Source organism: Pseudophryne corroboree, chromosome 1 (assembly GCF_028390025.1).
Source record: "Pseudophryne corroboree isolate aPseCor3 chromosome 1, aPseCor3.hap2, whole genome shotgun sequence".
Taxonomy (NCBI): domain Eukaryota; kingdom Metazoa; phylum Chordata; class Amphibia; order Anura; family Myobatrachidae; genus Pseudophryne; species Pseudophryne corroboree.
This window is the reverse complement of record NC_086444.1, coordinates 614,767,619-614,782,385: the sequence shown is the minus strand read 5'-3', so window position 1 is coordinate 614,782,385 and position 14,767 is coordinate 614,767,619. Positions and strand designations below refer to the sequence as shown.

The following is a 14,767-nucleotide window of genomic DNA, read 5'->3' as shown; positions in this document are numbered from 1 at the left end:
AGGATTAGGCTGTAAGAGGGGACAGTTAGGGTTAGGCTGCTGGAGGAGATGTTAGGGTTAGGCTAAGAGAAGAGATGGTTAGGGTTAGGCTGCGAGAGGGGACAGTTAGGGTTAGGCTGCTGGAGGAGATGTTAGGGTTAGGCTAAGAGAAGAGATGGTTAGGGTTAGGCTGCGAGAGGGGACAGTTAGGGTTAGGCTGCGAGTGGGGAAGGTTAGGATTAGGCTGTAAGAGGGGACAGTTAGGGTTAGGCTGCTGGAGGAGATGTTAGGGTTAGGCTAAGAGAAGAGATGGTTAGGGTTAGGCTGCGAGAGGGGACAGTTAGGGTTAGGCTGCGAGTGGGGAAGGTTAGGATTAGGCTGTAAGAGGGGACAGTTAGGGTTAGGCTGCTGGAGGAGATGTTAGGGTTAGGCTAAGAGAAGAGACGGTTAGGGTTAGGCTGCGAGAGGGGACAGTTAGGGTTAGGCTGCGAGTGGGGAAGGTTAGGATTAGGCTGTAAGAGGGGACAGTTAGGGTTAGGCTGCTGGAGGAGATGTTAGGGTTAGGCTAAGAGAAGAGATGGTTAGGGTTAGGCTGCGAGAGGGGACAGTTAGGGTTAGGCTGCGAGTGGGGAAGGTTAGGATTAGGCTGTAAGAGGGGACAGTTAGGGTTAGGCTGCTGGAGGAGATGTTAGGGTTAGGCTAAGAGAAGAGATGGTTAGGGTTAGGCTGCGAGAGGGGACAGTTAGGGTTAGGCTGCGAGTGGGGAAGGTTAGGATTAGGCTGTAAGAGGGGACAGTTAGGGTTAGGCTGCTGGAGGAGATGTTAGGGTTAGGCTAAGAGAAGAGATGGTTAGGGTTAGGCTGCGAGAGGGGACAGTTAGGGTTAGGCTGCGAGTGGGGAAGGTTAGGATTAGGCTGTAAGAGGGGACAGTTAGGGTTAGGCTGCTGGAGGAGATGTTAGGGTTAGGCTAAGAGAAGAGACGGTTAGGGTTAGGCTGCGAGAGGGGACAGTTAGGGTTAGGCTGCGAGTGGGGAAGGTTAGGATTAGGCTGTAAGAGGGGACAGTTAGGGTTAGGCTGCTGAAGGAGATGTTAGGGTTAGGCTAAGAGAAGAGATGGTTAGGGTTAGGCTGCGAGAGGGGACAGTTAGGGTTAGGCTGCGAGTGGGGAAGGTTAGGATTAGGCTGTAAGAGGGGACAGTTAGGGTTAGGCTGCTGGAGGAGATGTTAGGGTTAGGCTAAGAGAAGAGATGGTTAGGGTTAGGCTGCGAGAGGGGACAGTTAGGGTTAGGCTGCGAGTGGGGAAGGTTAGGATTAGGCTGTAAGAGGGGACAGTTAGGGTTAGGCTGCTGGAGGAGATGTTAGGGTTAGGCTAAGAGAAGAGATGGTTAGGGTTAGGCTAAGAGGAGGGATAGGATTAGGGGAAGGGTTTAGGATTAAAATACTTACCAGGATCCATTGGCATTCTGAGCGTCGGGATTCTGACCGTCATTATTTCTATACCAACCCCTTTATTATACATGCAGTTATCAATGCCAGTTTGGATTGTGCATACTGTTTAAATAAAATGTACTTAGAATTTACTAGTGATGAATATTTAAAGTATATTTTATTTGTATTAGATTAAAAAGAAGCCAGTACTTTTGTTATGGGGAATGGGTTATGTATGCGCTCAATGAATGTACTACACATGTTGTATTTATGTCAAACAAAATAGTTTTGCTAGATCTCAACATAGTTGTTGGTATTGATGCCCTGCAAGCTCAGTCCTACAGTTTGTTTTCAACAGGACCGTTAATCAGTTCTCTCTCTTGGGTTTCCTCCTTGTGCTGCTGCTTCCTCCTACAGCCCCAAAAATATATTGGTCGTTTTGTACAAAATGAGTTTTGCAGCAAAAAAAAAAACAATTTAGCAGAGGTGAGATGTTACAATGATATAGTCTGCTTTGTGCGATTGCTCCATCTTTCTGCACTGTATTTGTAAATTCTGATTTTGCTGAATTTCTAGTGTATGAATAGATCTGGGACGAGAACGGACAGGTACTTCCATTTTGTTGTGTATTTGCTGTGGGACTAGGAACACTGAAACGCAAATTTGGCCAATGATAAGTTCAGAATGATGTGAGTGGCTTAGGGACAGTTTTGAATAATTGTTTCATCTCTACTGGTAGATTATTAGGCTTCTCATAAATATGTGCATATCTACGGCAGAGAATTACCCTGTAACATCCACTGGGGAATGGACTGATGTTCATGAATAAGCATTCTCAGATTTGATAGAGCTATTAATAACATTGTCTCAATATAAATAAAAATGAGTAACTATATCTACTAATATATATAAATGTACTATATCCAAAAAGTTCTCTGTGAGCAATCCCCTCTTGCATTTATATTTTCCTCTTACCGCAGGATTTGGCAGCTGCAGTGCATAGTTCCTCTGCGGAGTATTGTCCACCAGGAAAGATCATCTGTGGTTCTAAGTGTGGAGTGGATGGCAATGAAGATGTGTATAGGAGTAGATTGAGAGATCCTGCGACAGAAGAGTAGGTGCTACAAGAGCGTGAACCCCACAGGAGTGGTGTGTTTTCACCGGACATCTGTAGAAACATTAGGGTAATGGTGGAAAATATTGGTATATGATCAAATTCACATGTTGGTTGCAGAAGAGGTTTTTACAGTCAAATTCTAAAACTTTCAGTTTTTGGGTGTTTGATGAATGTCCCTATACTAGTGTATAGGGTCTGCAGACAGTATCAGGGCTGCAATATAAGCAGGAGATAGCGACGATATCTCCTTCATTACTGGTTTAATGAATAGCCCCAATATTTGGATTTTACAAATGTAAGTGGAATTACTGTTTTCACTTACATTAAGTGATGATGAATGGACACTTTAAGAACTGCTGCAAAATTTTCTTGATTGTATAAAACAAAGTAGATTTACTTTATCCACAGTCACTTATTTTTGGCTTTCTATACTTTTTGGGCCTAATTCAGATCTGATCACAGGAACAAATTTGTTAGCTAATGGGCACTGCCTGCACATATTTATCTGCCCCCCCCCCCCCCCCAACCCTGCAGTGCACATGGTTTTGCCCATTAGCTAACAAATTTCCTGCTGCAATCAGATCTGAATTAGGCCCCATCTGCACTGCAGGTAAGGTAGATATAACATGTGCAGAGAGAGTTAGATTTGGGTGGGTTATTTTGTTTCTGTGCAGGGTAAATACTGGCTGCTTTATTTTTACACTGCAATTTAGATTTCAGTTTGAACACACCCCACCCAAATCTAACTCTCTCTGCACATGTAATATCTGCCCCACCCCCCCCTGCAGTGCAAAACACATGTGCTGCTCTATCAGATCTGAATTAGGCCCTTTGTCTCTAACACAAATCACTTATTGCAGTACTTAAGTTATTTAGCATGTATATCAAGGGGCTAGATATGGAATCCTGGGGAGTCGATGTTCCTCATTATTGCGTTGATGCTGCACATGTGTACGCAGTTGTTGAGGACTTTGCGATGGCTCCAGTGGGAGTCTATTGTATATTATTTTCTGGACAGCAGCTTCACTTGCGATTATTAGCAAGTCTGTAGCCTGAAAAATTGCAGTTGCATAAGCATGTGCGTACAACATGAATTAGGCCCAAAGTACAGAAGTCATTTAAAAAAAATCACATGATCGCTTCTGTATAATTTTGAACTCCCACTTGGGCACCTGAGTAAAGAGCTGAAACTGAAAAAATAGACAATTTAATGTTTATATGAGTAATTCGTAATAAACCAGCCAATACGGAATTCAATTTAAAAGCAATTGCAATTCAATTAATAGCCTGTTCAAATAAAACAAGTCTCTGGTCATGTGTATTCTAAAAAGGCAGTACAATACATGGACACATGGCCCTATAGGGATAAACAGTCCCGACCTTTGAAAAAGCTGCACAATGGAAGCGAAACGCGTCAGCAACTGGCATTGGACCATTGGGCATTGTGACAAGGAGCTCCTCCCTCTCTATTAGAAAATTGTTCTCACTTGGGACCACCAGCAAACCAACATATCGAGTGTGGGAAAAGGATACTAGTGACTTTGAGTTGGTCTCCTCTGCAGATCTGGACCATCATTATTTTGGCTCCTTATCAAGGACAACCACTGAGTCGGTAATTATCAAAAGTTGGACTATTTATCCTTGTAGGGCCAAGTACCCGTGGATTGAACTGCCCTTTCAGAATGCACATGCCAGAGACTTGTTTTATTTGAACAGACTATTGTCTTGCAATTGCTTTTAAATTTAATACTGTATTGGTTGTTTTATTATGAATTACTCAAATAAATATTAAATTGCCTGTTTCTAATTTCTACAACACTGTTTCCTACATTTGTTGCACTGTTTTGTTATTACCTTTCAAGGGAGACTTATTATCTCCCATTTGACAGCTGCTTGGGAAAACAACCAAAGGTAACGCCTGATCTCAATATATATGTATTTAGATTTTTTTACTTTTACACTTCTTCTCCCTGCTTGCTCACAGCCACACTCAGGACACAAGAACAGCCCATCACTCTGAGTGAGTACCCATGCTCTTATCACCTGACTCACAGACACGACAGCTTAGCGCCAATCTGCTTTGCCACTTTTTGCTTTTCATTTTAAATATACCTCTTTGAATTAGAATTGGGAAAAGGATCATACTAGAGTAGAAATAGAATGGATTTTGAGTCAACATAATTTCTTCTTCCTCTCCTTTCCTGGGACACATGAATCACACTTGTCAAACAGTTTGTACCCATAAACATTCTCTCTCTAGCCATTACAATGTCACTCAGTATACTTATGTATAATATTAACTGTTTTCTGGCTTTCAAAGTGCTTGGAGCCAGTCATGTATCGGGCACTTAGGGGACTAACACCAGGATAGTCCCCAAAAAGTGGGATTGTGTAGCTACGGTAATTATAGATTACCACTGGAAAGGTTCCTATCCATGCTTCACCTGTGGAAAGGGCAGTTGATAAAAAGTCAAAGGGTGGAATTCAAATGTTTGAAAAGTCGGTTGGCTGTCTGTTTTTTCATGTCTATTAGATAGGTAAAAACAGACACCCAACTGACTTTTCAAACATTTGAATCTCCGCCAATATGTTCAGCACATGGGTCTAACCAGGAGCAGTTCTAGGCATGGGCAAACAGGATGGGTGCCCGGGGCACTACGGCCCACGGGCACGGCTGCAGTCACCCAGCAGGCACCCACACGCACCCCGCATCACCGGCTGCAGCAGGTGCCATGGGCTGTGTGGGCGCCCGCTGCAGCCAGCGCCATTGTCAGATGCTAGAGGTCATAATTGACCTCTAGTGTCTGTGCAGCGCTATGGGAGAGACGTCATGACGTCTCTCCCATAGAGAGGAGCGGGCGGCGACGGCAGCAGCGGTCGAGAAGCAGGAGCGGGGCTGATGAGTATTTTTTTTTGTTCGTTTTTTTGTGTTTGTAAGCAGCGCTACTAGGGGGCACAATTACATGGGGCACAACTACTGGGGGCTCAGCTACAGGGGGGCACAGCTACTGAGGGCATAATTACTGGGGGCAAATCTACTGGGGGCACAACTACTGGGGGCACAACTACAGGGGGTAGAACTACAGGGGGTACAACTGTGGCCACACCCCTTCCCTATGAAGCCACACACACTAACTCTGTTTTACCTTTTGGTGGAGGGTGCCAAAGGAAACTTTCACCCTGGGTGCCACAAGGTCTCCAACCGGCCCTGGGTCTAACACAAAGGGCAGTCCAAATGATACCAGCAATTTCTAAAAGCATTTATTTATTTATTTTTATTATATTATTTATATATATTTGGGTATAAACTAAACATGATTTAATTTAAGGTGCATACACATGGTGCGATTTGAACTACTGATATGGTAGTATGGTATAGTCAATATCAGTAGAAAACATAGTACATATCGCACCATGGCCCTCATTCTGAGTTGATCGCTCGCTGCTTTCGTTCTCAGCGCAGCGATCAGCCAAAAAATGGCACTTCTGCGCATGCGTATGGGGCGCAATGCGCACGTGCAACGTACTTTCACAAAAGCCATTGCAGTTTTACACAAGGTCTAGCGACGCTTTTCAGTCGCACTGCTCGCCGCAGAGTGATTGACAGGAAGTGGGTGTTTCTGGGAGGTAACTGACCATTTTCGGGGAGTGTGTGTAAAAACGCAGGCGTGTCAGATAAAAACGCAGGAGTGGCTGGGGAAAAGTAGGCGTGGCTGGCCGAACGCAGGGCGTGTTTGTGACGTCAAAACAGGAACTAAATAGTCTGAAGTGATCGCAAGCTAGGAGTAGGTCTGCAGCTACTCAGAAACTGCACAATTTTTTTTTGTAGCAGCGCTGCGATCCTTTCGTCCGCACTTCTGCTAAGCTAAGATACACTCCCAGAGGGCGGCGGCCTAGCGTTTGCTGCTAAAAGTAGCTAGCGAGCGAACAACTCGGAATGAGGGCCCATGTGTATACAGCTTGGAATGCCGTTGCATGCTACCGCGGGGTTGGTATCGCAAGAAAAAAATAGACTGTGCAGGCAGGTTAATTTTGAATAGAAAGTGTACAATCTAGTTTCTAGTTTAGTCAAAATTGTACATAGCCAAAATTGCACCATATGTATAGTCTGTGGTCCGGGAAGTTCAAGGGAAATCACAAAGTCAAAATCGAATTTTAGGCAGAAATGCGCCGTGTGTATGCACCTTTAGGTACAGACTAAATAATAAAATTGGATGGCAAGGGTAGCCAATACTATTGGGCTCATATGTTCAAATCCAACCAGAACCCTAACTGTGCAGAGTTATATGTTAATCCCAGTTTTTCCCCAGATGCTACGGTTTTCTTCCACCCTTCGAAAACAAATATTCGATTAATTGCATACTGACAAAATTGTCCAATAGGTTGTGTGTGTAGGGAATTTAGAATGTAAGCTCCACTGGGACAGGCTGATGTGAATGATTATGTATTCTCTATACAACGCTACAGAATATGATAGGTGCCAGTACATAATCCTTATTGTTTAAGATGTGAAGCCAGAAGGACAAAAGTGGGATTAATTTATAGTTAGGAGCAAATCAAGCAGATGTAAAATTATACCTGCAAAACCTCCTAGGGGGTGAAGATGTAATGTTTCCATTTGCATGTTGCTGTCCTTTTCATGCAACAAACAAATTTTGGACAGCTTTATATGTATTCTCTACTATTTATACTTGTGCAAGGCTGCACCTGTTTACAATTGTAAATCTATCTGTACATTAGCCATCCACCCAACATCCCCCAGCAGAGTATTGCTATGGGTTAGAATAGATTTACGTCCTATTCACAATGATGCCTTGGTTGAGTATTGCCTAATAACTAGGGATGAGCGGGTTCGGTTCTCAGATTGCCGAACCGTACCGAACTTCACCATTCGAGTCCGGTTCCAAGCCAGGCTCGGGTTTTCCCGCCTGACTCGGAAACCAGAACGAGGCAAAACGTCATCATCCCGCTGTCGGATTTTCACAGGGTTTGGATCCCATATAAGGAGCCGCGCGTCCCCACCATTTTCACTCCGGCATTGGAGAGTGTAGAGAGAGGACGTGTCTCCATTCTCTCAGTGTCCTCAGTGTCCGTGTATTGTGCTGTATCTGTCCAGTCACAGTGCTTGTGTCCTCTGCTGCCATATGTCCAGTGATGCGGTGTTGTGCTGCATCAGTTCAGTGGTGGTGTCCTCTGCTGCCATATATCCAGTGCTGTCCAGTGGTGCTGTGTTGTGCTGCATCAGTTCAGTGGTGGTGTGTTGTGCTGCATCAGTCACAGTGGTGGTGTCCTCTGCTGCCATATGTCCAGTGCTGTCCAGTGGTGCTGTGTTGTGCTGCATCATTCACAGTGGTGGTGTCCTCTGCTGCCATATGTCCAGTACTACTGTATTATAAGTCCCTTACAGTGTTGCTGTGTTGTGCTGCATCAGACCAGTGGTAGTGTCCTGGCCATCAGTCCTTCCAGTGACCAGGCAGTCACAGTGGTATACACTGCTGCTATATGTCCACTGCTACCGTATAATAATAATAATAATAATAATAATAACAACAACAACAACAAGTCCCTTACAGTGTTGCTGTGTTGTTTTGCATCAGACCAGTGGTAGTGTCCTGGCCATCAGCCATCAGTCATTCCTGTGCCACATATCGTGTTATATAACTCCAAAAAAATAATGGAGAACAAAAATTTGGAGGATAATATAGGGAAATATCAAGAACCACTTCCTCCTAGTGCTGAAGCTGCTGCCACTAGCCATGACATAGACGATAAAATGCCATCAACGTCGTCTGCCAAGGCCGATGTCTATTGTGATAGTAGAAGGCATGTAAAATCCAAAGTTCAGTAAAAAGACCCAAAAAAAGAAACTGAAATGGTCTGAGGAGAAACGTAAACTTGCCAATATGCCATTTACGACACAGAGTGGCAAGGAACGGCTAAGGCCCTGGCCTATGTTCATGACTAGTGGTTCAGCTTCACATGACGATGGAAACCCTCAACCTCTATTTTGCCATTTCATTCCAGTGATTTGGATGTATAATTCCAGTGATTTTGCAGTATAATTCCAGTGATTTGGACGTATAATTTCAGTGATTTGGATGTATAATTCCGTGATTTTGCCATTTAATCCAGTGATTTGGACGTATAATTCCAGTGATTTTGCAGTATAATTCCAGTGATTTTGCAGTATAATTCCAGTGATTTGGACGTATAATTTCAGTGATTCTGCCATTTAATTCCAGTAATCCTGCCGTATAATTACAGTGGTACTGGCGTATAATTACAGAGATCCTGCCGTATAAATCCAGTGATCCTGCCGTATAAGTCCAGTGATCCTGCCGTATAAGTCCAGTGATCCTGCCATATAATTACAGTGATACTGCCGTATATATATATATATATATATATATATACCCTGTTGCAAAGCGGATTACTGAGGTCATAACGACTATTTTGGTGTTAGACGTGCATCTGGTATCCACCATTAGTGCCGTGGGACTGCAGTGCTATCCCTAGATGGGCCAGGTATTTGTGCCGCACACTTGTGTCGCTTAGCTTAGTCATACAGCTACCTCATTGCCCTCTCTTACTTCTTGGCATGATGTGCTGTTTGGGGACTATTTTTTTAAAGTGCCATCCTGTCTGACACTTCCGTATATGTGTATACAAAAGAGAAAGAAAAAAAACAGAGTTGCCTTATTGTGATGCACACTACTAATAATAAAATTTAACTTTTAATTTGTATCAATAAAACATAGGGTAAAATATATAGAGATGAAAAGATAAGAAAGTGTTTTAAAATATATGACTTCCTGCACACAGGGCGTCCGCTAAACTGCAGGTTCTGTATGCCTATATAAAATGCAGATATCTATACGTCTCTCTGTATTTGTTAATAGACGTTATGTAATCCCCGGCAGTGATTCATATTTTAGGCCCTCATTCCGAGTTGTTCGCTCGTTATTTTTTTTTCCGCAATGGAGCGATTAGTCGCTAATGCGCATGCGCAATGTTCGCAGTGCGTCTGCGCCAAGTAAATTTGCTATTAAGTTTGGTATTTTACTCATGGCTTTATGAAGAAATTTCTTCGTTCTGGTGATCGGAGTGTGATTGACAGGAAGTGGGTGTTTCTGGGCGGAAACTGGCCGTTTTATGGGTGTGTGCAAAAAAACGCTGCCGTTTCTGGGAAAAACGCGGGAGTGGCTGGAGAAACGGGGGAGTGTCTGGCCGAACGCTGGGTGTGTTTGTGACGTCAAACCAGGAACGAAACTGACTGAACTGATCGCAGTGGCAGAGTAAGTCTCGAGCTACTCAGAAACTGCAAAGAAATTTCTATTCGCAATTCTGCAAATCTTGCGTTCGCAATTCTGGTATGCTAAGATTCACTCCCAGTAGGCGGTGGCTTAGCGTGTGCAATGCTGCTAAAAGCAGCTAGCGAGCGAACAACTCGGAATGAGGGCCTTATTCCGTATTGATAAGCAAAAATGCAATTACTAGCAATTCATATCTTGTTCTCTATTGCCTTTGTTGGCATGTTGTGTGATTTTTGAGGTTATTTATATATTGTTTGTTACTCCTTATTTTCAGTGTAGCTGTTATAGATCGTATATAGCAGGATATGTTACCACTCAGTCCATGTGTAAGAGAAGCACTATACTAATCTCTGAGAAGTAAGTCTGCACGTAAAAAGAGCCCTGAAACATCGGTCTCTTTAATTGTGTCACTGGAGGATCAAAGCAAGCCACAATAGTTCAATATTGTATGACCTTCACAGTCTATGTGACTCATGATACTGCCCATTATTATAATCAGTTCTATGGGATTAGTTCCCTTCTGCACAAGTACCTAAAAATAAATATAATCACACAAAATGTGTGTCCTTTATTGACAGTAAGAGGTGACACAGTCTAATTGTAGCTTATGTATAGCTCAAAAAGTTTCAATAATGTAGCTGTTTCTCACAGAAATGACTTCTATCAGCACACGCAGTTGTTGATTGATGTCGTTATACTGTATCTATTTCCTTCATTGGTAACCCAGTTGCAGAGTTTTGCTATGACTCATACAGTGCTGTGTGTATTACAATTCTGTAACAGTTTCAGTAGGAGTACTTTCCATGCAAACAGCTATCAGGACATGAGACACAGTGCGCATTCTTCTCTAGTTATATATAGGATGTTATACTGGATTTATATCATATATTAAATCTCATACTACAGTGTGCTGACAGTAATAGGTAGTAAGGATCACTATTATTCCGTCTCTCTACGCACTGAGTGTATTCTTATAGTACTTCAAGTCTAATGAATGTTATTATTTTACGTATCTGTTCTTCGTCTGCAATACTTTCACATAGGCTGGTTGTGACTTGTATACTCCCGCATGTGTTTCACTGTTGTAATTAATTCGGTAGTAACGTAAAATAATAATAAAAAAAAAAAAATTCTCTTTTGTATACATATTACCCTATTTTGCCTTTGGTAGCACCCCCCAGTGAAGACAATTCACATGAATAAAATTATAAATATTTAAGGGGGTTGGTTAGAAGAAATAGAAACGACTTGTGCGACCTTTCCTTTCTTTGTATAATCACTTCCGTATATGTTCAGTGGTACTGCCATTTAATTCCAGTGATTTTGCTGTATAATTCCAGTGATTTAGACGTATAAGTCCAGTGATTTAGATGTATTATTCCAGTGAATTTACAGTATAATTCCAAGATTTTGCCAATTAATTCCAGTGGTTTGGACGTATAATTCCAGTGATTTTACAGTATAATTCCAGTGATTTTACAGTATAATTCCAGTGATTTTGACATTTAATTCTAGTGATTTGGACGTATAATTCCAGTGATTTAGACATATAATTCCAGTGATTTTACAGTATAATTCCAGTGATTTTACAGTATAATTCCAGTGATTTTGCCATTTAATTCCAGTGATTTAGATGTATAATTCCAGTGGGAATTGTTTGTGTCACTTGGCTTAAGGGGGGTACACACGGAGAGATCCGTGCTTAAAATCTAAGCAATCTTGCTAGATTGCTTAGATTTTAAGCACGGATCTGCCGTGTGTATGCCCTCCAGCGATAGCGATGCGCGGCCCCGCACATCGCTATCGCCGATGCTAGATTGAGCTGCATGCAGGCTCAATCTAGCGGGTCGCTCACTTCACCGTTGTGTGAAGTGAGCGCCCCCCCGTCGGCTTTCCCCCTCGCTCAGCACATCGCGCTGTGCTGAGCGGGGAGAGAGATGTGTGCTGAGCGGTCTGTGTTAAGATCGTTCAGCACACATCTCTCCCGTGAGTACCCCCCTTTAGTCATACAGCTACCTCACTGCACCTCTTCGACATCTTTGTATGAGGTGCTGTTTGGGGCCTAGTTTTTGAAAAGTGCCATCATGTCTGACACTGCCGTATGAGTTCAGGGGTACTGCTGTATTAGTCCTGGGGTACTGCCGTATAAGTCCACCAATTGCAGAATTTTTAAAAAATGACCGGAGTGTGCAGGAGGTGCTGTCAGTGAACCGAACAATTGCAGACCACTTTCGACATTCAGCCACTGTGTGACACTACTAGATGGACCAGGTGGTTGTGTCGCTTAGCTTAGTCATACAGCAACCTCGGTGAACATCTTTTTCTTCATCATGTGTTATTTGGGGCCTTTTTTTGGATATCTGCCCTCCTGTCTGCCACTGCAGTGCCACTCCTAGATCGGCCAATTGTTTGTGTCGCTTGGCTTAGTCATACAGCCACCTCATTGCACCTCTTCTACATCTTTGCATGATGTGCTGTTTGGGGCCTTTTTTATATATCTGCCCTCCTGTCTGACACTGCATTGCCACTCCTAGATGGGCCAGGTGTTTGTGCCGCACACTTGTGTCGCTTAGCTTAGTCATACAGCCACCTCGGTGCAACCTTTTGGACTAAAAACAATACTGTGAGGTGTTCAGAATAGACTGGAAATGAGTGGAAATTAATGTTATTGAGGTTAATAATACTGTAGGATCAAAATTACCCACAAATTCAGTGATTTTAGCCATTTTTATGTTTTTTTCAAAAATCATCCAGATCCAATACCAAAGCCAAAACACGAAAGGGTGGTTTTGGCAAAACCAAGGCAAAACCAAAACACGAAAGTGGAATTACAACCAAAACCAAATCACAAAACACAAAAAGTGCCAGCCGCACATCTCTACTAATAACCATTGCATTTTAAACAGTAATGATAAACAAACTCACCGTGAAATGTGTATTCAAATATATCAAAGGTGAAAACTATTTACTGCATTATTACAGTAAGGAGGTTTGCCTACAGGAAAAATGAAGAATATAATCCATAAAAACAGAATTAACGCTGTTATTTATACCAATGAAACACATCAATGCATTATACCCTGTTTTGACAAAGAACTATTAAGCATTGCCGACTGTGCTGTAGTGATTGTACTTTAGCGATATTTGAAAAGAAAGTCAGTTAAAGCAATATTACTGTACCTTATACAGGATCCTGTGTCGGCTCCCAGTGAATATGAATGGCAGAGTAAGGCGTTGTAAATCGGTTTCTTCTCTTGATATATATATATTATGTAGGTACTGAAGGTACTGCAGAATCTGTGCCACTACTGAAGTATGAAAAATCCTTATTTTTGGTTTACTGTCTTACTGTGTCTAAACATACTAAGGTTACTTCATTAATGTGTCCTTTATGTGTTTGCATGCCTTTCTTCTAATAACATGTATATTTACTTCCCTAGGTATGTATTTCTTAGTCCTTTCTCTGTAAATGTACATAGTATGCACCCACCTAATACATATATGTAACAGTGTAAAAAAAAGCATCATTTAAACTTCCTGTCAGAGAATATATCTCACCACATGGTGCTTCCTGTATGAAAGCACTGGGTTCAGACAGACATATATTTTAACCACAATGCACATATATTGGCAAGCTACTCAATCAGATTGTGATGTCACTTTCTGTGTAAGAAAAAACATTTTGTTATCCCTAATGCACACTGAGTGAAAAATAATACTACATAATAATCAGATAATACGGAGATCTTAGTTGCGTATATCTGCAGATATAGGGTTAAGCCCCCAGGCCAATCGGCAAGGCGTCTCCATCACTGGGGGTCCCTAATACTAGGTATGGGTCTGGCTCTGGGGTACAGGACCCCATCACATCGGCACAGGTCGGCTACCCCAGGTCAGCACACTGGTGAAAATGAATAAGGGTTAATAAGAAGCACATAAGTGCTATGTAGGTGAAGTGTGATTAAAATAATACAAAAATATAAACAAAGTGATAGGGAAAATCATAAGTGTTAATAAAGTGTTAGGGTGTGCCGACCTGAAGCCGCCCAGCCATACTGACATAGGGGCCACCGCACCCTACACCCACCCCATAAATAATTACACATATGTCTGGGTCTGAATGCCCAGCGTAAGGCCACATGATAATGGCTCCTACAGTTAGTGCAGATCGCAAGGTGAAAGTCACCTTGCGATCCTGATTCTATGCCAATGCGTGGTCCCGCGCGGTCGGTATCGCAAGAATAGATAGACTGTGCAGGCAAGTCAATTTTGACTATCTCTATAGAAGAGATAGTCAAAATTGACACTTAACCAAAATCGCACATTGGGGTTCATTCTGAGTTGATCGCTCGCTAGCAGTTTTTAGCAACCGTGCAAACGCTAAGCCGCCTCCCTCTGGGAGTGTATCTTAGCTTAGCAGAAGTGCGAACGATTGCATCGCAGAACAGCTACAAAAAAATATTGTGCAGTTTCTGAGTAGCTTCAGACCTACTCAGCGCTTGTTATCACTTCAGACCATTCAGTTCCGGATTTGACGTCACAAACACGCCCTGCGTTTGCCCAGCCACGCCTGCGTTTTTCCTGGCACGCCTGCGTTTTTTGGAGCACTCCCTGAAAACGGTCAGTTAACACCCAGAAACGCCCACTTCATGTCAATCACTCTGCTGCGGCCATTGCAACTGAAAAGCTTCGCTAGACCTTGTGTGAAAATACATCGGCCGTTGTGAAAGTACATCGCATGCGCGCACTGCGCCGCAAACGCATGTGCAGAAGTGCCGTTTTTTTACTTAATCGCAGCGCAGCGAACATTTTGAGCTAGCAATCAACTCGGAATGACCCCCATAGTCAGTATCGCAAGCACATAATGAGTGTGCTTGCGATACTGACTATGTGCCGACCTAGCCCCTGTCGCATAGTGAGATCCAGGCAT

General features: G+C 42.8%; 1 protein-coding gene across 1 annotated transcript in view; it reads right to left on the bottom strand.

The window, feature by feature from the left end:
- The window catches only part of JAK3 (Janus kinase 3), a 200,923-nt gene extending 187,630 nt beyond the window's left edge, over positions 1-13,293 (bottom strand). The window contains exons 1-2 of the mRNA XM_063914414.1: positions 13,018-13,293; positions 2,383-2,575 (exon numbers count right to left, since the gene is read on the bottom strand). Of these exons, the coding sequence (XP_063770484.1) occupies positions 2,383-2,575 (193 nt within the window). The 5' untranslated portion in view covers positions 13,018-13,293. The remainder of the gene's footprint in view (positions 1-2,382; positions 2,576-13,017) is intronic.
- Positions 13,294-14,767: the final 1,474 nt, after the last annotated feature.